The 23,665-nt window shown below is 40.0% G+C and overlaps 1 protein-coding gene and 1 long non-coding RNA gene across 4 annotated transcripts; one reads left to right on the forward strand and one right to left on the reverse strand.

The window, feature by feature from the left end:
• Nucleotides 1-1,540: 1,540 nt before the first annotated feature.
• LOC117472857 lies at nucleotides 1,541-2,764 on the reverse strand. Its single transcript, XR_004554967.1, has 2 exons — nucleotides 2,689-2,764; nucleotides 1,541-1,700 (listed from the first exon to the last, which is right to left on the reverse strand). It is a non-coding gene; the product is annotated as an uncharacterized LOC117472857 (long non-coding RNA).
• Nucleotides 1,657-13,320, forward strand: suds3 (SDS3 homolog, SIN3A corepressor complex component). Of its 3 annotated transcripts, none has more exons than XM_034118285.1 (12): nucleotides 1,657-1,870; nucleotides 3,495-3,564; nucleotides 3,692-3,747; nucleotides 4,509-4,580; nucleotides 5,789-5,808; nucleotides 5,933-6,089; nucleotides 6,333-6,428; nucleotides 6,565-6,626; nucleotides 6,717-6,738; nucleotides 7,124-7,229; nucleotides 8,063-8,147; nucleotides 12,412-13,320. In XM_034118285.1, the coding sequence occupies exons 1-12, from the start codon at nucleotides 1,759-1,761 to the stop codon at nucleotides 12,508-12,510; spliced, it is 957 nt and encodes a 318-aa protein (XP_033974176.1). In that variant the 5' UTR covers nucleotides 1,657-1,758; the 3' UTR covers nucleotides 12,511-13,320. The 3 variants fall into 3 exon arrangements, with proteins under 3 accessions (XP_033974176.1, XP_033974177.1, XP_033974178.1); XM_034118286.1 differs by lacking the exon at nucleotides 1,657-1,870 and adding an exon at nucleotides 1,895-2,664; XM_034118287.1 differs by lacking the exon at nucleotides 1,657-1,870 and adding an exon at nucleotides 2,672-2,896.
• Nucleotides 13,321-23,665: the final 10,345 nt, after the last annotated feature.

Consider the following 23,665-nt stretch of genomic DNA (forward strand, 5'->3'; position numbering starts at 1 on the left):
ATCCTGACACAGGCAAGAGATACTTCATGTATCAGAGAACAGACAGAAAACCCACAAAATGTCACAAGATTATTTTTGCAAAACCAACCAAACTATTATAAATACCCAAAGGGATCTAAAAATGGATTATGGATATACTTCGTGCAGGGATGCTGTTGCTTTTTAACAATGTGCTTCAACATTGTTATACCTGACCAGTGAATGGAAGATGTTTACCGTGATATGATTACACTTGCAATCACCATGTTAGCATCAATCAATCAATCAATCAATCAATGTTTATATAGCCCAATATCACAAATGTTACATTTGTCTCAGTGGACTTCACAGTTTGTACAGAATATCAGTATGAAAATACGACACCCTCTGTCCCTAGACCCTCACATCGTACAAGGAAAAACTTCCAGAGAAAAACCCCACAGTTTAAAGGGGAAAATGGGAGAAACCTCAGGGAGAGCAACAGAGGAGGGATCCCTCTCCCAGGACGGACAGACGTGCAATAGATGCCATGTGTAAATCGAAGAGATAATATGCATAATCTGCAATTTTCCAATCAATTACGCCTGGTAGGTTTGAACTAATGTATCAGTTAAATTACTTGATAAATTGTTGGTATAGAAAGGACATTTTACAAATGTTCTGATGCCTACTGATTTAAAATTCCTTATAAGTGACCGGGTGGAAAGCAGACAGACAGAATGTAGAAATACATCTTAAGGATGTTTATTATAAATAATATCAACGCACAAGGCAACCTGTTGATGCAAATGCAAAATAAAATAATAATGGAGGAAATGTTCTAATCGTTTAAATTCACAAGTTATATAATTGAACCCTTGATGCAACAACTGTGCATTATACAGCTCTTAAACTGTATACTTGATTCAGCAGATGTAAACAATATACTAAAACATTGCATTTGGTTAGAATCTGTCCCCCAATGAATGATTCCGAAGTGTTAAAAGTTATGGTTTGAATGATGATACTGCATATGCATGTACACTTCATATTGATGAACAATACAGGGAATTACAAATTGCATCTGACAATTGATAGGAGGTTTATTTAAGAGCCAGTGTGGGCCAATGGCAAAAGAACACATTTGAAATAAATATTATAATACTTTATACACACAACTAAATAGGTCCTTGCTTTGATCTTCTGAATTACTGATAGGCTAGGTTGAACTTGTTGTAACATGGTCTTGAGGGCCTTATAGTCGATGGTCTGGACCAAGTTATGCATAAATTGCATATTATATATACAGTCTATGATAAATTGCCATGGTGATCTAGCCAGGTTAAAAGAGAGTATTTTCGTAATACGGAAAACTCTCGCTTAAAAGGTCAACATTCCTCGCTAACCCACTATTCTGGCTTCGTAGTAGCTACAGCCCTCTGAGTGTAGATAAACTAGATGGAAAGCGAGCCAGACGGGAGCCAAAACAAAGACACCCGACGGTTGCTGCTGATCGGTATAATGCCTGATGATATTATTTAAGGCAGTTTTCAATGTGCATACAGAAAACACATACATCATGGACTGATATACTGTATTTATTTTAAATGTTTGAAAAATAAAATAAAAACATACATTTTTTAAATGTTACACATTAATATTACAGACATTGTTTACAGGCATAAGGGCAGACAGCTTGATACTCGGAGGTCCTGCCAGTTGTAGGCGCTTTTCCAAGCGAGCTGCAAAACACAAATCGATTGTTTATTTTGTGTTTGTTTACATTTTGCATGCGAACAAATGGCTTCGACTTTGCTGTCGCCTATGGTGGATTATTACAACGATGAAGAAGAACTTGATAGCGTGGAGGACGACGATGACCGGAGTTTCAGGGGAAGAGACTCGGAAGAAGGTAGCGTTTGACGAATTGAGCAAAAACCCCCGATGGGCTCTGTCTACTTGTTGGAAAAGAAACGGAAGCGCGCTTTAATTGCGTCAAATCAGCTATTTTTCAATCTAGCGTTTAAAGTGATCTACAGATTAAGCTGTTTCACATTGCCTCCTAAATTAAATGTTTAACTTCCTGTTCCCCAAGCTGGAAAGCTCGTAAAACGCGAGCCTCACCTACACGCAGTTGGCATGCTAGCTACATAACAAGCTACCACACGACCGCCAATCAAGTATCTGCCGAGTCAAGAAACATTTCAGAAGCAGATGATGGATACTAGCTAAACTGTGTGCAAGCGAATAACGTCTGCTGATGCAACAATTTAACCAACGGTCAAAGATAATGATATCACCGAACATTAGTTGTCATGCTAACCCAGCTAGCCCATCTATACTAACGTTCCCCGTGAGGCACCAATCAGCTTTAACCACATTATTGGGCATATTGCCTCTATTATGTAATAAATTAAAACTGATCAACTCTTACTGCAAGTTTGATTAAACTAACGTTTGGCATGTTACGTCGTTGCTGGAATAATACAGTTTCCTTCAAACATATTCCAAAAGGGATACATAGCGTTAATTAGCCAACCTGCTAAGTAGCGTTAGCTACACGCATTGACAGATCGGCAGGCAGGCGAAACCCTGCGTCCTGTGTCCACGGCACTGCCCTTTTCACACTATTCAGTGAGACAGGACGGATAGCAGTGAAAGAGAAAAGGAGACAACAGGAAAGCAAGGCGATGACAGCACAACAAGGTTAGATAGTTTCCTGACACTGACTTCCGAAGCGAGCAGCTGGACTTATTTCTTCCTCGCACGGGCATGTTGACGGCGGTGCTGCTCCTAACTACGCGAGCTCGAATCGGGTTACTGGTTAAAGCAGACGGGGCTAACTTAAGCTAGCACATTAATGCTAACCGAAAATGAAAGCTGCAGTGTCAGCTTAATGCAACTGGGCCTTAACCTTTTCTCCTGTCCGGTTTTGAAGGTAACACCGACTGGCCTAGGTTAGCCGGTGTTAATAAACTTGGCCCCCAAGTTTGCCACATCGCATTAGCCTTAACATGTTAGCTTTGCCGTGAGAGTTGCCGTTGGACTGACAGCACGGCCAAGTTAGCCGGGGACCGTTTCTGATTAATCTCACCATGCGGCAAATGCGTGACACTCAAACTAATAGCTACATTTCTGTCGCTTGTTACATTAATGTCATTAGATTAAAACTACAAGCGTTGTCTTCATCTTGCTAAACTCCCCGTTGTTGATGCGAAGATAGATAATGTAGGATCTTTCATGGCAAACTTGGATGTTCATTGTCCTATTATTACAAAGAGGGCAATCCCAAACAGGGTGTTCACCATTACCTTACCGGTGCCACGCACGTCCTTTGATCCGAGCAGACATCTGTTGTCTGTCTGGACGTAACCTGTTTGCCTTCAAGTCTTTTTTTATAACCAACTTAATGATTTTCTTGTGGTATAACATGCTGAATTGATTACAACAACAGTCTTTTTTTAGAGGCTGTTTGTAAAGTTAAAAAAAGTTTTATAATTGAGAGTATTCTTCTTCTTTCATTACCTTTTTTCCAGACACGGAAGATGCCAGTGAAACAGACCTTGCCAAACACGACGAGGATGACTATGTCGAAATCAAAGAGCAGTAAGTGCTTTGCTAACCATGGGTCAGCTGTTTTAACATCAATAAAAGTCATTTGTAAGTTAGGTTTGTTTTAATGTTTACAAATTATAGGAAAATATAAAGCCATCTCTGATTTATTTCATTGCAGAATGTACCAAGACAAACTGGCCTCTCTGAAAAGACAGTTGCAGCAATTACAAGAAGGTAATCCATTGGAATTTCCCCCTATAACAGAAGTGTGGCAGGAGCTTTCCAAATGTGCATGACTTCTGCTCTTCATAGTGTGAGATGGGATAAATGTGCTTGTCGGGGTTCATTTTTATTTTGAAGCTATGTGTAGATATAATGCAGCTATATCCCAAATGATTATTCATGTTGATGCTTTACATCATCAGGACACAAAGGCAGTTCAAAAGGCATTTTAAGAGTCGCTGTCTCTGGCCAAAATGAAAAATAAACGGATAAATGGATACAAACTGATGACAAACATAACAGGGAGGCTGTGGCTCAGTGGATAGTGTGCTGGACTTGGAATCAGGGGATAGCAAGTTTGAGTCCCACTGCAGTCAGCATGTCGTTGTGTCCCTGGGCAAGACACTTCACCCCAAATTGCTCCTGTGGGGATTGTCCACAGTACTGAATTACTAAGAAGAACAGTCACTAAGTCACTTTGGATAAAAGCGTCTAACAAATGACATGTAATGTAATGTAATGTAATGTAATAAGCAGTTCATTTTGTTTAATTTATTCTGTGTGTTGATGACTGATTCAAAGTGTTTTTGAATAGTAAGTTGACGGTGTAGAAATGGAGGTGACATGTTGTGTTGCAATTTAGGTGCAGTGACAGTTAAATCTAGTCTAGACTGTGGGTGTACAACTAAGTAATAAAGGATACCTTACCATTCTTTAGTCAATGTTGTAATTCCACATCTTCACATTTGTTTTAAAAACATTCTCTTTTTCAGGTACATTGCAGGAGTATCAGAAGAGGATGAAAAAGCTGGACCAGCAGTACAAAGAGAGACTCCGAAATGCAGGTTAGTGACTGTTCTTTGCTTCACCAAACTTGACCAATTTCAAAAGCTTATGACTACAAAGAGGAAAAGTGTGGCTATAGCAGCATTATACACAACGAGATCAGATTTCCCACATGGCTGCCTTCATAGGATTTGTTATAAACTTGTTCTACAATTACTGCAGTGTTATAGTAGATGTTGTGGTCGACTGTATCCTTGAAAATGATACAGGAGAGTCATTTTCTCCTGCATTTTGTTTAAATTTGAGTCTAACAAACAAATTATTGCTGCCTTTTTTTAAATTTCTGAGGTTTTAAAATAGTAGTTTTTATGTTGTTTAAAAAATAACCTTCATTAAAAATGTCAATTCACAAAACAAATGGAGTGGGGTTCTGTGTTTACATTTAGTGTGTGCTCCAATGTCATGACTGTCCGATTAGGTTAAAAGAACTCGTACTTTTTTGATTAGCAGATTGGATAAATAAAGCGAGCTGTTAGATTAAAAACAGCGTACAATATCATGATTAAAAGTATAGGTTCTACATAGACATCATCAATTTGTAAATGTGCAAGAACAGATCAACATTTCTCAAATTGACTGAGTCATCTTCCTCCCTCTGCTCCAAACCCATTCATCTTCCATCATTTGACAGTTTTAATTATTTTGATTACTTTATTTTGATGTCTCAGCGGCTTTGGTCTGATTAGCTTTTTCCTTTGCCAGCTTTGTGAGCCAGAATATTCAGTGCCTACGTTTTTGCTAATCATAATGACTTGTTTGTTTTGCCTAGAATGCAATGCAACAAGTGCTTTTATGTTAATTGATAACTGCTTAATGTTGGTGTCCTTGCTGTAGACCCCTGTTTCTTCCTGACCCTGCACCTCACTAGGGATGCCAGCGATTATTCGATTTTTCGAATATTCGTTACGGTCTCCATAATCGAAAATTATTTTTAAAATTCGATTTTATTTATATATTTTTTTATTATTATTTATGTTTTTCTTTTTTTGGGCGGCGGCGAATAATCGATTAATATTCGCCAGGGCTGTCCGATTTTCGAATTTGATCATGGTCAGTTTCTGTCATCCCTACACCTCACCCTGTTACCTAGCATCCCCTCATATATATCTATATATATATTTAAAGTCTTGAGAGTAACCATAGTAGTGGTCCAATGTCAGATATAATCAGCGAGTATGATAACAGATGATTTCCTTTCTCTTTACAGATCTCTTTCTCCAGCTTGAGGTGAGTAGTATTCATCCCGCTGACCGACTGATGTTGTTTAAACTTAAATGACCTTTACTTTTTTGGCATTACAAAGAAAACATCCCTGCTTTTTCCATCATGCCCTTCTCTCAACCTTCTGCAGACAGAGCAGGTGGAGAGGAACTACATCAAGGAGAAGAAAGCAGCGGTGAAGGAGTTTGACGATAAAAAAGTGGAACTGAAGGAAAACCTAATTGCAGAGTTGGAGGAGAAGAAAAAGATGATCGAGAATGAAAAATTAACAATGGAGCTGACGGGAGGTATGGGAGTCACGTTAGGATTATTAATTAGAGAAGTGGAAGAGAGAAATGGGGCAAAAAGTTTTGTGGTTGGCAGTGAGATTTGTTCAATGCACACTATAGTTTAAGTTGTCTGATTAATGTAGAACTTTGAGATTCAGTAATTTATCATGTTTCTGTTGCCATCTTGAATCGTCTGTGAGTTTTGAGAACGTTTCTCCCTTATTGTTGGATCTCACTTTTTATTATTTCTTTCATACATAGACTCAATGGAGGTAAAACCTATAATGACTCGGAAGCTGAGGAGACGGCCCAATGACCCGGTCCCAATACCAGACAAACGGAGAAAACCTGCACCAGATATCCTTTTAAATACAGTCTCTGATTGGCTACAGTTAGCAGTCACTTTAGATGAATGTGTGAGGTCTTCAGTATTCAGTTTTACTTGTACTTGTAGCATGTCGTGTTCAAAAATGCTTTCCTTAACTCTTCAAACCTCAGCTAAATTATTTGTTAACAGATGATCAGATAATGGAAGATCTAAGAACACTTAATAAGGTTTGTAGTTCTGAACATCTTGATATTTAGCATTTCCCGAGTGGATCTTATTTTGTCTAATTCTGTCTTTTTACACTTTTTCTTTCACAGCTTAAGTCACCAAAAAGGCCAGGTATGTAAATGCTCACCTTTTGCAGTATTTCATTTTAACTTGTCATGCACAACAAGTTATTTAGTTCATTTAGGGGAATATGCTTACACGTTTTCGAGTTAAATTATGATATCGACATCACTCCCTTGTCTGTACCCAAAATAAGAATTTACAGCAAGCTGTTAGTTAGCTTAAAATGTTAGCTTAAAGTAAGACTTTAGGGGACACAGCTGGCCTTTTAGACTTTTTAGACTTCTAGGCAAGTCTCCCAGCTAAGAAATAGTCAGTAAAAAAAACTTTCATGTCAGCAAAACGCAGATTAGCATATCATCCATAATTTCTCCAAAATATTGCTTTTACTTGTGCCTTGCATGGTCAAACTAACCCAGTGTTTCTCCCCCTTCAGTGTCTCCCACGACTCCAGAGCACGTCCCCTCCGCCCCCATGGAGAGCCCCTCCCAGCGGTACGAGGCTCGCATCGAGGAGGGGAAACTCTACTACGACAAAAGATGGTGAATTTGTTGAACTGTCATTCTCAAAATCTCTCGTGTTTCGCATTACACTGTGCCATTTCTCACATAGCTAGACTACACCTCCTGTCACCACTAGATGGCCACATTGCCATTGGCTGATTTCTTTGATGTTTGGTTTTCAAAAAGAATCAAACAACTTTGATGGCAGACCTTTTTTCTGGGCAACATAAAGATATTTCTTAGGAACGACTGAATTAAGGCTAGTGCTTGAACCATCAAAATACATATTCAGAGAAGCACTCTGCTGTGATGCAAAGAGGAAAATAATGAAAATCCTTGACCAGACACCGCTCGGATGTCCTTCTGTTTGAGAGTAGAGCTCCTCCGCATCAGACGTGAACATAAGGTCGTGTGAAGAAGTAATAGAGTTCTGTCTTTATACGCGGCAGTTAAGAGGAGCGCACTGTGAGGTATGCACACTTCTCTTTCAAGGCAAAGTCTGATTTATTCCTCTCTAAAGAAGACGCCGCCACAGGAAAGCCTTCACAAAGAGCCGCAGAGAGAAACATGCGTCATTATTCTTCAGTGGGCCCTTAATGATCAAGCGTTTTGGTTGTCAGTCTCTTCCCCTGGGTTGGTTTTGTCCTCTGACAGTTTGGAGCCATTAAATGAAAAAAACCACGACTTTTTGTTTTAACTTTCCCATCTAATGATCTATTTAGTGCCATCTCAGGAGGTTTGTGGTCTATTCAGCTGGGTGAAATATGTATAATGAACCTCTCTTCTGTCTGCACTTAAGCCTATCCCTCAAATCTCACCTTGAATGCAGAATTAATTGTGTGTGTGTGTGTGTGTGTCTTTCATGCTGACAGGTACCACAAGAGCCAGGCCATCTACCTGGAGTCAAAGGACAACACAAAGATTAGCTGTGTCATCAGCTCAGTGGGGACCAACGAGGTGGGCTTTAGTCTTCATTTGGCTCCTGTTGCACATGTAACTTATTCTCATATCACTGCTTATAACATGGGGCACATGATATCATATATTTTCTGGGGAGTCACCAATTATGAATTTCTGGGCTGTTTTGTTTTTGAGGGGGTTGTTATTTATTTGTTTTCCCTAAGTATTTTTGTTGCCATTCAATACATCATCTGAGTAAGCACCAATTCAATCAAATAAATTAATGAAACTACTATTAATATAGCCTTCTTTCAAATTATGAATATGTTTTTTAACTACTTCCAAAGCCCCTTTATCCTGCTATGCAACTAACTAAATAACCAACTAACTGACTAAAGATACTGTGGGCATTTCTGCCATGGAGCAGCTCCGATTGTTTCTCTTCTCATCCAAAAACCGAGGAAAACTTAGGTGATTATCTCTACAATATCTGAGTGCACTCACATTTGCAAAGGAAACGTTTCTTACAAACTGTCTATCACCGATATCTCTAGCTCCCACACGGCTGCATTTTCTTACATCTTTAATGGTAAACAAACCACAAGTTTGTTCAGAGGCGTGTTCAGCCAGTGCCCTCTTTTTCAAATCAGTCGATTAAAGCAGCTGCTCTCAAAGTGCAAAATGACATTTAGCAAGCGCAAAATGTATACAACACATAAACATTGGCTTCTGCCATAAGTGAAAGTCATCTTACTCAAACACATTGTACGAGATAGGTGAAGGGTTCAAGGTTCAAGGTTCTTTATTGTCAATCTGACATAGCTACAGAGTAATTATGCAGTTGAAAATCTTATGTCACAGGCTTCTCCAACAATGCAACATAATAACATAACATAATAACAATAAGAGCAAGAGCAATACAAAAATAATAATAGTTATAAAAATGAAATAAAGTTATGATGTGGAATAGTGCAGTATGAGTCTATATACAAGTTATTGGAATGATATATATATATTAGGTATTAGATACATACTACTGAGTAGCAGTTGAATGTTTGAAGTTGTTTCAACAGTTCAATTTTTTAACAGTCTCACTGCCCGCGGGAAGAAACTGTCTCCGAATCTTCTTGTCCTTGCCCGGATGCTGCGGTAACGTCTGCCAGACGGCAACAGAAAGAACAGTTTGTGGCTGGGGTGATGGGGGGTCTTTGATAATCCGTAGTGATTTCTTCCTGAGCCGCTGGGAGTAAAGGTCCTCCATGGATGGCAGCTCCGTCCTGGTGATGTGCTGTGCAGTTTTCACTACCCTCTGTAAAGCCTTACGATCGAGGTCGGTGCAGCTGCCGTACCAGGCCGTCATGCTGCCAGTCAGGATACTCTCTATCGTGCACCTGTAGAAGTTGCAGAGTATCCTGGAATCCATTTTGAACCTCCTCAACCTGCGGAGGAAGAAGAGCCGCTGTCGAGCTTTCTTGGTGATGGTGGTGGTGTGAAGAGACCATGTCAGGTCCTCAGTGATGTGGACCCCAAGGAACCTGAAGCTTTTGACTCTCTCCACCGTAGTCCCATTGATGGCGATGGGGGCGTGTCCCTCTCCCTGCTGCTTCCTGTAGTCCACAATCAGCTCCTTTGTTTTGCTGATGTTGAGATGGAGGTTGTTCTCCTGGCACCAAGATGTCAGGTTTTCGACCTCCTCTCTGTACGCCGTCTCGTCATCGTCTGTGATCTGGCCGATGACGGTCGTGTCATCAGCAAACTTCACGATGGTGTTGGAGCTGTGTGTGGCCACGCAGTCGTGGGTGAACAGGGAGTAGAGGAGAGGGCTGAGCACGCAGCCTTGAGGGGCACCGGTGTTGAGAATCAGGGTGGAGGATGTGATATTTCCCACCCGCACTGCCTGGGGTCTGCCCGTCAGGAAGTTCAGGATCCAGTCGCAGAGGGCGCTGTTGAGCCCGAGGTCTCTGAGCTTGATGGCCAGCTTGGAGGGCACAATGGTGTTGAATGCTGAACTGTAGTCAATGAACAGCATTCTCACATATGTGTTCCTGTTCTTCGGGTCCAGGTGTGAGAGGGCAGTGTGGAGGGTGAGGGCTATGGCGTCGTCTGTGGACCTGTTTGCTCTGTAGGCAAACTGCAGGGGGTCCAGAGATTCAGGGAGGGAGGAGGTGATGAATAATTTGACTAACCGCTCAAAGCACTTCATTATGATGGAGGTGCGTGCTACTGGGCGGTAGTCGTTGGGGCAGGTGATGATTGTCTTTTTGGGGACAGGAATGATGGTGGAGTGTTTAAGACATGTGGGGACTACAGACTGCAGCAGGGACCTGTTGAAGATGTCTGTGAACACCTCTGCCAGCTGAACTGCACACACCCTGAGAACACGGCCAGGGATGCCATCAGGTCCAGGAGCCTTGTGTGGGTTAACCCTTTTAAAGGATTTACACACATCTGCCCTATTTAAAACAAAAGGGCAGGGCTCCTGGTCCCTCTGTACCTCCACAGCCCGGCTGCTCTCAAAGCGTGCAAAAAAACTGTTTAGCTCATCTGGGAGAGATGCGCACGCAGACACTCCCGCAGCACCCCCCCGCTGCTCCTTTGTAGTCAGTCATTGTCCTTAGTCCCGCCCACATATTCCTAGTGTTACAGCCTTTGAAGTCAGATTCCACCTTCTCTTTGTACTGTCTCTTTGCATTTTTTATTGCTCTCCGGAGATCATACCTAGACTTCCTGTACTCCTCCAAATCTCCCGCTGTGTGCGCGAGAGTGCGCGCTTTCAGTTTGCCGCGCACCTCACCGTTTACCCAGGGCTTTTGATTTGGGAATGTCCGTACAGAAACCTTCGGTACCACGTCATCGATGCATTTCCCAATGTAGCAGATGACAGTGTCCGTGTGTGTGTTGATGTTATTGTCCTCAAACACACTCCAATCCGTAGATGCAAAGCAATCCTGCAGTGCTGAATCTGACTCCTCGCTCCATCGTTGTACTGTCCTTGTTATCGGTCTGTCCCTTTTAAGTTTCTGCTTGTAAGCAGGTAACAACAGTAGTGAGATATGGTCTGATTTGCCGAAGGGAGGGCGAGGGAGAGCCTTATATCCATTCCGGAAAGGAAAATAAACATGGTCCAGTATGTTTCCCCCGCGCGTCGGGAAGTTGATGTGTTGGTAATATTTTGGCAAAACCTTCTTCATGTTGGCGGTGTTGAAATCTCCGGCCACAACGAACGCCGCATCTGGCCGTGAAGTCTCGGTTTTATCAATAAACCCAAACAGCTGATCGAGTGCCGTGTTGTTGTCGGCGAGTGGCTGCGGCGGGATATACACTGCTGTTATCACAACAGATGTGAATTCCCTCGGCAGATGGAAGGCCCGACATGAGATCATGAGGTGCTCTAGCTGTGCGGAACAGTCCGATGAAATAATCTTCACATCTGAGCACCAGTTGTTGTTAGTCATTACACACACACCGCCTCCCTTACTTTTCCCCGAGTTTGCAGTCCGGTCCTGACGAAAAATAGAGAATCCGTCAGGGACAATAGCGGAGTCCGGGATAGCGGGGTTGAGCCAAGTCTCAGTGAGAAGAAGGGCGGGACATCTCTAAGCTGTTGACCTATAATAACAGCCGGCTAGCTAACCAATCAGAGCAGACTGGGCGAGAAAAGCATTAGGAGAAAAATAAAGACCTTTTTGAACATTAAAGCATGTAAACATGTCACAGAAGATGCTTAAAATACAAATATGAACCTTAAAAAATTTGCATAATAGGGCCCCTTTAAAATGACTGCATCCCTAACATTTTCCCGATTGTTAACAAATGCCATGAATGTATACTAACAACTAAATGTTGTCTGTGTAGCCAAACAATACATATTTAATTCTGTTGCATGGGTAACATGTTCCCTCATTATTATGAACACTCACACAAGTGTATTTGGACTAAATCCTGTCCTGCTGCAGCAAATACTCACCAGAGCCCCAAATGTCTATAAATAGTCTCCAACAAAATTCACTATTGACTCCTTTTTGAGTCACATTTGTCATTGTTAGTTTTGGTGGAAGGGGTAGACAATAATAACAGCAAGACATACCGACCACAGATTTATTTGACCAATGTTTGACTAGTCACACTACTAGTCCCCCACTCTATTCAACACAAGAAAGAAAGAAAAACCGCTGAAAAAAAATTGCATGTTTCTGAGGAGCATTCTGATATTTATTTTATCTCGTATTTTTCATGGATGTGGTTTATATTGACAGCTGCTTTGCAACTAATTTATTTCTTAATGACTGCATTGAGACATTTTCTCTCCTTTGTTTTCCAGATATGGGTGAGGAAGACGAGCGACAGTACAAAGATGAGGATCTACCTGGGTCAGCTGCAGAGGGGAGCGTTTATCATACGTCGAAGGTCGGCTGCATGAAACATCGCCCCGCCTCTCCCCATCTGTCCATTCATCCATCCATCCATCCATCCATCCACCCGCCTTCCTTAATGGTGCATCTCAGTTTTACTTATTCTTCATCATAGACACTACCCCCTTATGACACAAACATACACACACAGTCTTCTGTGATCAAGAACAATTGCATCTGTTTCCTACAACCAAATGACAGTACAGTTAAAGTTGTCATAACTGACTGCTTTCCAGCATTATTTGTCACTATGTGGCATGTGTGTGAAGTGGTCATAACAGAGCCTGCTTTATTTCTGTCTCATGCTGTCAACACAAATGTTTTTTTAAAACACACATTGTCATTTACCTTTTATATATAAGTTATTTTTCCATATGTTGTTGGTCAAGTGGCCCCGCAGAAACTGTCTTCAAGCTTTTAAAACTCTCTAATGTGATGTGTAACTGGACTGAGACACAAATTAAGAATTACTTCAGGTTTATCATGAATCATGTGACCGACAGTTTTTCCCTACACCAGGAGTCATGCCATTTACAAAAGAATATGTCTTTTGCACTGTCATAAAAAAAACGGCATCTTGCTATGCTGATGTTCTTTTCCCTAATAACTTGTTCAAAAGCCCAATGTATTAAAACCCCAAATTTCTTATTTGAAAATGTATTTTATGGATATTCTGTTATTTCTTTGCCATTGTATGCGATCTCCTCCATATGTGAACCATCTGGAAAAGTTCAGCTGTATTTGCATGTGGAGCGCTACGTTGACTGCTGATTTCTACTGTGTTCCATTTTATTAAAATGTTTTCTGCATTTTATTAATTTGATTAAAGATTTGTTGCTTTTTTTAAATCTTGAATTATGCAAGAACAGGTTTGCTGGCTTTAAGTCAGTCATGGTAATCAACATGTTACTGTTTACTAGATATTACGTGTGCCGTTCAGTGCTGAGAAGCAAACATTGGGTTTCTAATGCTTTTTCGCTGAAGGGAGTTTGGAAAAAAATAGTTAAAACATTAGAGGGACATTCAAAATGAATTTTTGCTATCTGAAGTGCTTACTAACACAGAAACTACAAAATAAGGCAATCAGTTTTTTCATCAGATTCCATCGGAAAACATGATTTTCAACAAGCTACCGGTACAGATTTGGCTCACCTTATGACATAATAGGCTCATTCGAATATACCGCTCTCCATCTTGGTATCTAAATGACTTTAGATTTCTATGAAGTGCTTTTACAGGTGCTCAAAGATAAAAAATATCAAACTCACAACATTGAACACTAAAAAGGGGAGTTTTTATCAATGTTTTGACGGGAGGTGAGTGTTTTTGATGTCATTTGGGGTTGAGTTCCAGAGGGAGTGGGCAGCAATAGAGATCATTGATGATTAAACCTAATATGTATGAACTTGAAATTTGCCCTTAAAGCTGTGGTCAAGAAAACGTATTGACTGTTTATTATGAGCAATCTGCTTCCTATACAAGTCATTCTGTGATAATCAAAACATTGATAATTAGGTGCTTTAAATGAGCAAAGATCTGTATATTAAAAAAACCTTTCCAGAAAAGCAAACAGTTCCACAATGTTATCATTGCACGCTCATTGTAAAGCTTTAACACTTATGGTTATATCCTAAAATGTATCAACATCGACAGCAGGGTAAACCAGGATATATTTCACACTGATGGTTCATATAACCTGTGAGGAATATTTTTCCACAATACATTGATTTGCCAGTCTCCATATAATCAACCTGACCAAGTCACCTCACAGCTCCACTCCACTCTCACAGCTGCTCTCCTCCACCCCCTCCACTTTGTAAACATCTGAATTATTTGGCATTCAGCGCAGGTTTCTCCCTGCCGGCTGTGCAGCCTGCCTTTTTCCTCTTGTGTGTCCTATCGCTTTTACCGGATGGCATGTTTCACTTCCCCTGACTTAATGACACTGCCTGACAAGGAGGGCAATTACTGTTTTGCCATGCCGCACAAACAACAAGGCTCATCTCAAAAGGCTTGTTGTCCAAAAGCGGTCAGGTATGATTGCTCAGTCTCTTGCGGTGGCATGAAATGAGCTGATAGTGAATGCAATGACTGTCTGCTCCCTTTGTTACATCCCATGTCTGGCTTTTAGTTAAGGCTAGAATAACTCACAGGCATTTATTGGTAGGTTTACAGGGTTTGGATTTCTTGTGAGTTGTTTGGCAGTCATCTTGATCTGAAGGGAGGGGGGGGGGGGGAGGGGTGGCACAGAAACATAGAAACAAATAAATAAAAGTAATGGTGAAAACAGTTATAAAACAGTAATAGCATCAAAGAGAATACAATAATAGAAGGCACTAGTTACATTGAATTTACACATTTGCAAAGTTACAGAATGTGCAGGTAGTACAAACATTTTGTCATCATTAATCTGTCTGTCTGTCATGCTATTTGGAGCAACAAATAAAAGCAAATTATTGTTAAATAAATCAGAATTTATTTATTTGGCCTTCATTTATTACACCGAATACACAATGTAACTTATGTAAATGTAAATTATGTACATTTTTATTTTCGCTACAAACCCAAGCTCAATTTAGCTAATTTTACATTTTAAATGACAATTTAATCCCCGTCTCTTATCTCCCTTATTTGAACGTGCCTCATCAGGATAATTTCCTGCCAGTATTTCACCACAAATAGGGAAAAAGGTTGGCAGTTGCCTGTTTTTTATGTTTACCTGAATGGGTTTACTCCCACTTTCCTACACATACAGACAACACACATTTAGGTGAAGTGTCAATTATCCATTTCACTGCCTTGTAATTTTCACATGTAGCAGCAGCTCTGGTTCTCCCCTCTCCACATGCCCACTTTTCAAGCGATCCATTTCTTGCTCGTTGATTGTATCAGTCCTCTGCTTTCTCTGCAGGTTGCTGTTTATACTGTCTTAAATCAATATGCTGAGTAAGCAAAGGAACGAGTGGGAGCACTTGAGCATGTAGACAGCTCTCTGGTGATGAATCAGTTTTTTCCTTTCTTTCTCAGGCACCATGTCTGTTTACCAGAGTGTGTAAAACACCTGCTGATGCTCACCATGTGGAAAACAAAAGCAAGCTCTGCAGCCTTCTGTAACCACGAGTCATTACAGCGCTCTGGCTGTGCTATTGGTGTGCTGGTAAGTCTCACTGGAGCTGTTATTCTCTTTGGTGGTTATTGCTTGTGTGCATAAAAAGTCACCCAGGGCATCAATAATAAAAAAACAAATCCCACTCGCAATCTCCCACCAGTTCCAGCACCAAATTCCCTCTTTCATCCTCTTTCCCCTAAATTGAGCATTCTCCTCACTGCATGTTAGCACTTCGAAGCATAGCTACAGGGCAGAGAGCTGCATCTCGCTCTGCGCTATCTGCTGAGAACCGAGTGGGATCCAGGCACACTCAGATTTGCCTCTGGTGGTCTGAAGAAAGGATGGTAGCTCCTTGACAACCCTACCAGGCCGTGTGTATGTGTGTTAAATGTGAATGTGGGTGTGTAGTTTATCACTCTGCAGCAGGTCTGCACTGGAAGAGGAATTCATTTACAGTACAAGCTCCTCATCTGACTCTTGATATTCGACCCAGCGGTTATAGAATAGTCGCAGCCTCATTGGACCATTTGGCAATATTGATCATTTTAAACATTCATGTGGTTATCCAGCTCCTGCTCATTACAAAACCAGGCCGTGGTATGAGTTATTTATACGCTCTGCGCTATTCTGTTTAGCTGCTCTTTTGATGTTACATGCTAAGAAAGCAGAACATAAGGCAGAACAATGCTAAATAAATCATCCATCTTGTAGGCCAGTGTGCTAGCTTCTGAAGATTGGTATACTGTATTATTGAGAAATCCCACTTTTATAGGGGTTGACAGGGGCAAACGCACTATAGCGGCCAAAAACATCAGGAGAAATTAGGAGAAACGCGCTGCACTTTCGAAAGCAATGCAAATGTAAAAACATAAATGTGCCAAAACACATGCAAATGGGAAAAAATCTTCACCAACTTCATAATAGGGTTTACTAAAAGCACTACATAAATGAAAAGCTGCAAATAAAAAAATGCTGCAAGAAGCTCAAAACCAACACACTCTCAATCCCTAAACGTCCAGGAGCGACGCTTGGTCAGGGTCCCGTGGCGTGCAGTTGGGACGCGCCGAGTCTCCTTCAGCTTCATAAACGGACGCAAAGAGCTTTCAACTGATTGCAATGTATTCCCATCGGCGGCGATATTTGACGCTCAGGGAAGCACCGCATCGGTCCATGTCGGCGACATTGAAAGGCAATGTGAGCGTCCATTCCCATTGGATAACGGAGGATTTTACACCCGGAAGTAACTATTCTCCTTACTGTCGATTGATTTTACAGTGATATCTGCAATACTCATCAACTCAAAAACACCAGATTATCCTTGTTAATTACACAACATTGATTGGTTTAAATTGTGTGCAATGCTTTTGTGTTTTTCCCCTTCGATTCGGAGAAACAAATATTTTTTCTGAGTTTAGGATGGCAGAAGACACTACACTACCCAGAATCCTCAGCTATCGTTTGGGACTACACCATGTGCTTTGTTTGACAAACCCCGTGATTAGTTCTCAAGCTCTGTGATTGGACGTTGGAGTGGCAGTGCGCGAAGTTTACACCGCATCAAACAGCACTTTGAAATGGAATGAAACCCATCGATGGCACACTATCCAAATCAAGACTCGAACGTGTCCTTTATACGTGTCCTATAGAGTGGCGAAGTCACGCCCATCTACTTCCGGTCCATGGGACCTTATTTCGGAAAAATAATGTATTGAAGTCAATGGAGAGAGAAAACTTATCTTTCGATCCCGTTTGAATTGTGCCATGAATTACACATATGATGTTTGTCAATCTTAAAAAATCATTTCCATGTCAAAAAAGTCACAGTTTGTCGTAAAACTGTTGAAATATAAGACTATGAAAAATACGCAACTAGAAAGACTACAAATCCCAGAGTCGCGTAAGTGATGTCACAATTGTTTTCCTCCATTAAAATAGAGATAGCTAAGATAAGATAACGCCATATAGATAGAATCTATCTATATGGCGCTGGCTAAGATAAGATAACTTTAACAAGATGCCTGTGTGCTTAGTACCAGGTTGTTATCATACCAGCAATGGGTCTTGCTCGTTCTTTTGCTTCCCGTCTGATGAAAGGACCAGGAGTGGCTTGATCAAGTTAGCTACCTAGCACGTTAGTTAGCATTACAGCCTTGTCATTTTTATTAGCCTTAACATGAAGTAACATTAAGTAACCCAAAATGTTAAACAGTAAGAGTAGTAGTCATATTTCGTGAACCCTTTGAAGAGTACTGTCACCGGTGTGGTCATTCTATAATACACAATTTAAGCCCGGGGGAGAAATGCTAACGCTAACGCTAGCGATCTTTTCTACTTCATGCTATCTGCACAAATGGTTGACATTAAACATTAAAACGACCAGGCAGTTCAGAGAGAATCAAAGGAAGGCAGGCAAGCAGCTTTGCATGACATTCTTCAGGACGTGTTTCATTGTGGTGATAGTGAGGGTAGTCAATCGTTTTGTTGACAAGACAGTAGTGACGGCCATCTTGGTGACGTGTGTTGTTGACCAGAGATGTAGTTCATTGAGCGTTTCACACAAACAAATGTGTTACTTCACAGTTTTACGACACATTTTTATTTTTTGACTTGCAAAATTATCTTTTAAATTGACAAACATCATATGTGTAATTCGTGGCACAATTCAAACGGGATTGAAAGATAATCTTTCTCTCTCCATTGACTTCAATACATAATTTTTCCGAAATAAGGTCCCATGGAGGTCCACCGGAAGGGGAGGGACTTCGCCACTCTATAACGTGTCCTTTATATATACAGTCTATGGTCCTACCCCCCCCCCCCCCCCCCTCCCTTAGGTCGCAGGCTCCTCCAACAGTGCAACACAATAAAACAGATACACAGAAAAAATAGTACAAGTAAATACAAAAAGAAAAATAGTAAAATAGTAAAAAGTTAAATAGTGCAATAAGAGTCTATATACAAGTGATTGGAATATGATATATTAGACAAATAATTTCTAAGTAGCAGCCAGATGAATGTTATGGATGTTGTTTCAAAGTTCAGGTGTTTAATAGTCTTATGGCCTGTGGGATGAAGCTGTCCCTGAGTCTGGTGGTTTTAGTCCGGATGCTGCGGTACCGCCTGCCAGACGGCAGCAGACAGAACAGTTTGTGGCTGGGGTGATGGGGGTCTTTTATAATCCTGAGGGCTTTCTTTAAGGTTAACCTGGTATTTTTACTACATTTATTTGAGTTACTTTACAGATTTGGATTAATGATGTGAAATATAAACAACCCTTAAATCAGACTTTAGTTACACCTGAGTAAAATTCAGTGAAGGTGATTGTCAAGTGCAAACAATCAGGCGAGATATTTGATAGTTGGTGCTTGAGAAGACTAAATATATATCTGCAGATCCCTATAAAGTATATTCATTACTCGTTATTCTCTAATTGTTCATCAAAAACTGTATATAATGGCTATTTTGCACATCCCTTTCAAGATTTTCAAAGGTTTATTGAAATATCATATACACAACTACGGTGTAGTTATGCAATGATGACAAACTTGGGTCATAGGTTCCTCAACAAGAGATCTATCAATATGTGTGTACCTCCACCATTAAACTGTCATATTCTGCACATTTCTTATTCTATCTACATACATCTTATAAGAGTATAATAAATATGTATAATATCGGTTAAAATAAGTGCTTCAACATAGTTAACATTGCAGGAAAGTTGATTGTCAAGTCCCAAAACAAACCATGCAATATATTAAACGTTAAGTACTTTGTCAGGCTTAATATAGATACCCCCAAAGCTTTTTGCTTACATGTATTTAAAAGAAGACCTTAACCTAAAGTATTATTTAATGTTTAAATAAAGCCTAATTAGTTTGTCTGTTTTGCACATCCTCCTATTAATATCTTTGTACATCCGGCACTAAACTGTTTTATTCTAGATACCATTTACAGTATCTTCTTGATATTTTCGATTCTATATTTCATTGACCTTCTACTTTCCTCCTATTTTGTATATACTCTTAATATTTAAATGTTTTCATAAAATATAACACATTCAAAAGTGCTTTGCAAAAATGAAAGACATTAAGAAAAAGGCATTTTAAACAGTCATTAAAAAGCAACACAATCTACCTGCATTGCAATTACTCTAAACGTGTAATAACGTGCTTTAACAAGTAGGAGGTGCGGGTTAAAAAGCTGTCAAGTTTACAGTGTTAACAAAATAAAATATACTGCTGTTTCCGGTTTAGTTTACGACGGATATATTTTGTTATTGTTTTGATATTTGCAACACAAAACGATGGAAAAAACCCACAGCAACACAGAAAAGATGGTCTTAACATGACCCAGCGGTCTAGTAGTTAATACAAAACAATAACATCAAAACAAAATATTACTACTAACTTTATTGTGAAATTAAAACAGAACGGTAAAAGAATAGTTTCCGGTCTATTCTGAGGCCCGATCTCTGTAGATAAATAAAGAACTACGACAGATGTGTAATATTTAATGCAGCCGAACCATTTATTACAATGCATTCATGTGATGACTTTCAAAGAGTAAAGCAAGCACTGCTGAATAAAGTATGATTTTATCCATTTTCATATGGAATGCAGTTGGAGGTCAACCAATCACAGAGCTTGAGAACTAATCAAAACAAAGCACATGGTGTAGTCCTAAACGATAGGTGAGGATTCTGGGTAGTGTAGTATCTTCTGCCATCCTAAACTCCGAAAAAATATTTGTTTCTCCAAATCGAAGGGGAAAAATACAAAAGCATTGCACACAATTTAAACCAATCAATGTTGTGTAATTAACAAGGATAATCTGGTGTTTTTGAGTTGACGAGTAGTGCAGATATTACTGTAAAATCAATCGACAGTAAGGAGAATAGTTACTTCCGGGTGTAAAATCCTCCGTTATCCAATGGGAATGGATGCTCACATTGCCTTTAAACAGCCGCCGACATAAACGGATGCGGTGCTTCCATAAGCGTCAAATACCGCCGCCGATGGGAATACATTGCAATCAGTTGAAAGCTCTTTGCGTCCGTTTATGAAGCCGAAGGAGCCTCGGCGCGTCCCAACTGCACGCCACGGGACCCTGACCAAGCGTCGCTCCTGGATGTTTAGGGAGTGAGAGTGTGTTACAACGCAAACAGGGACAGTTAAATGTGACACAGCTGTGACCAGATCGCTTGGTGACGTTCGGGAATTATAAAGTTGGCAAACTGTTACCGTCGCTGGAAAAGTACCCAAAATGTAAGTTTTATTGGCTAATTTTAACAATGTGATCAGATGATTCCGTTAGAAATTATTGCATATTTGCTAGTTAGCTAACTGTTTCTGACAAAACACTTACAATTATGAAACAGACTAACTTTGCGAGACTGACAGTTGGCCAAGTTTACAAAATCCCATCAACAAGCGCTTCGGTCCTTGTGCAGCGTGTTTCTCCTAACGTAAGTGTTTTGGGCCATTGTAGTTCAGTCAGCCACCGTACACTTTGAATGGACCGAATTAAACCAAACTATTCAAGAAAACTTTAGAAACATTTACAATCTTATGCTAGGAGAGCATTTCAGTTTTGTTGTTGGAAGAATGGATTTGGTATGTGATTACTTTATTAAAACTATTCTGCTCACCAATTAGAGCCAGGAAAAGTTAAGCTTATGTAAATACAACTTCTGTGAGTTTGTGTCTTGTGATTCTCTTTCTCAGCACTCTTGCTAATTCAAAGAGAACTACCTAATGATGATGGTCTCTTTTAAAGAAAGGCTATGTTTAGCACTCTTAGCACTTGAAGCGTGTCACAACCTTTCCCGCAGTTTTAAGTGATGCAGCGCTATCACAGCTCCCTGTTACATTTCAAATGCTGAGAATTCAAAAGATCCCCAAATCCTTAAATAAAGCCTAATTTCACCAATTTACATCATAAGGGTGATAACTTCATTGTGCAATATAAAAAGTTGACAGGTATTTTGCGAGAAATTAGAGATTGAGAGAATGCCCATTTATTTTTTTGTAAATGCATGACTAATCTTTCTCTGAGTTTTCTTCACTATTACCACTGCAATTTTATTTTATGGTACAATTATGCAAGTATACCCGGAATTCGACTGATGAAACATCAATACATCAGACTCAACAATCCCCTCACAACTTGGGACCTGTCCTGCCTTAGATCACGATAAAGTGCCTAAAAGATTATGTTGCATCTCTTACATTCTGCGGCCTCTGTTCACCTCTCTACAGTCATCTACCTACTGTGTGGCTGTTGAAGTTAGTCATGTCCTGTGCTTCTGTCATATTGCATATAATCCAGCCTTGGATGATCACAGGTTATGACAGTGCTGGGTTAGTATGACTATGTCTTTGACATACAGAACAGATGATTTGTAAGAGGAATGGCAAAGTAATGGCAGGCAATTTCAAAGCAAAAATCCCCAAGAGGGTGTTTTTCACTTTCAGTATAGGCACTAGTGCTGGGGCTACTAGCTACAAGGGGTGTTTCTCAATGTCGAGTAAAGCTGCTCCAGAGCCACTATTTCAAGCAAACTACGTCATCGAGTGCCGCCGAAGGACTGTTCCAATGTCCAGCATACTTGGAATTCTACCGAGCCCGGCGTACTTCTTAGCGAGAAATTTCGAGGCTGCACATGTGTAGACTCCGCGGTCTTAAAATCCCCACAATGCTTTGCGCACGGACCAATTTCCCCAAATCTGTGGCGGAAAATGTAAGGTGGGGCCTCTCATATGACGCACACTTGCTCACCTGTTCCACTCTTCGTTTTCCGAATGCCAGGAAGTATTCTTGCCTCGCTTCTGAAGCAAGTGACTCGGAAGACATGTGCTACCAAGCAAGCGTACTCGACATTGAGAAACACCCAAGGTGTAGACAAGTGTCGGAGTGGCCATTATCACTTTAAAGAACACCCTCTTGGGCATTGTTATTTGTTTTACTTCAGGCACTAACCCAGCTAGCGGGGAACGTTCTCACAACTTTGGCTAACCTATTGGTTCTAATAAGGTTTTAAAGAAACATTTTCATCTGATGTTCAAAGAACCTTTTCAGGATGTTTATTTTTTCAAATAATGTTCCTATAAGGTTTAAGGTTAACTAAGACATAACGTTTTAACTGCAACATTCAGAGGATGTTTTGAGGATATTATTAAGGCCTGAGATGACAGAAAGTTTTTTTATAAAACGTTCCTTTAATGTGATATGTTAACAAAGGTGGAACGTTTTGCCTGCAACATTCTAAGGATGTGTTTTGGACGTTGTTGGGGTAACACATTAAAGATGTTCTTTATAAAACGTTCCCTCAAGGTTACATGATAACAAATGAAGAACATTCTCCAAGCAACATTCTGAAAATGTTTTCAGGATGTTATTGAGGCCTGAGATGACAGAAAGTGACAGAAAAGTGTTTTATATAGTAAACAAAATCACAAACAAAAATCACCCTAATGACCACAGTGGTCAGTCCACTTACCCAGGAATTTTGAGTTGAACAATTACAGGAATATTATGTCTTTATGTTCTAATAATGTAAAAATATTTTAGTAAATTGTTACCACAGAACATTTGCATAATGTTTTAAACATAAAGCATGTTATCCTTCTCTAAAATAATAACATTCTGGCAACATAAACAAATCTAACTTGCAGCTGAAAACATTTTAAGAACAGTAGGGCATAATGTTCTAACAATGTTATCAAAAACATTTTAAGAATGTTTTTAAAGAACGTTATCCTACCTTTCAGAAGAACATTCTGGGAACCAAAATAAAAGCTTCTGCTGAAAACATTTTAAGAATAGTAGGGCATAATGTTCTAACAATGTTATCAAAAACATTTTAAGAAGGTTATCACCAAACATTTTAAGAATGTTTTTAGAGAACGTTATCCTACCTTTCAGAAGAACATTCTGGGAACCAAACAAAAACTTCCCGCTGAAAACGTTTTAAGAATAGGAGGGCATAATGTTCTAACAATGTTATCACCAAACATTTTAAGAATGTTTTTAGAGAACGTTATCCTACCTTTCAG

The sequence above is a fragment of the Trematomus bernacchii genome, unplaced genomic scaffold, assembly GCF_902827165.1.
Source record: "Trematomus bernacchii unplaced genomic scaffold, fTreBer1.1, whole genome shotgun sequence".
NCBI classification, from domain to species: Eukaryota; Metazoa; Chordata; class Actinopteri; order Perciformes; family Nototheniidae; genus Trematomus; species Trematomus bernacchii.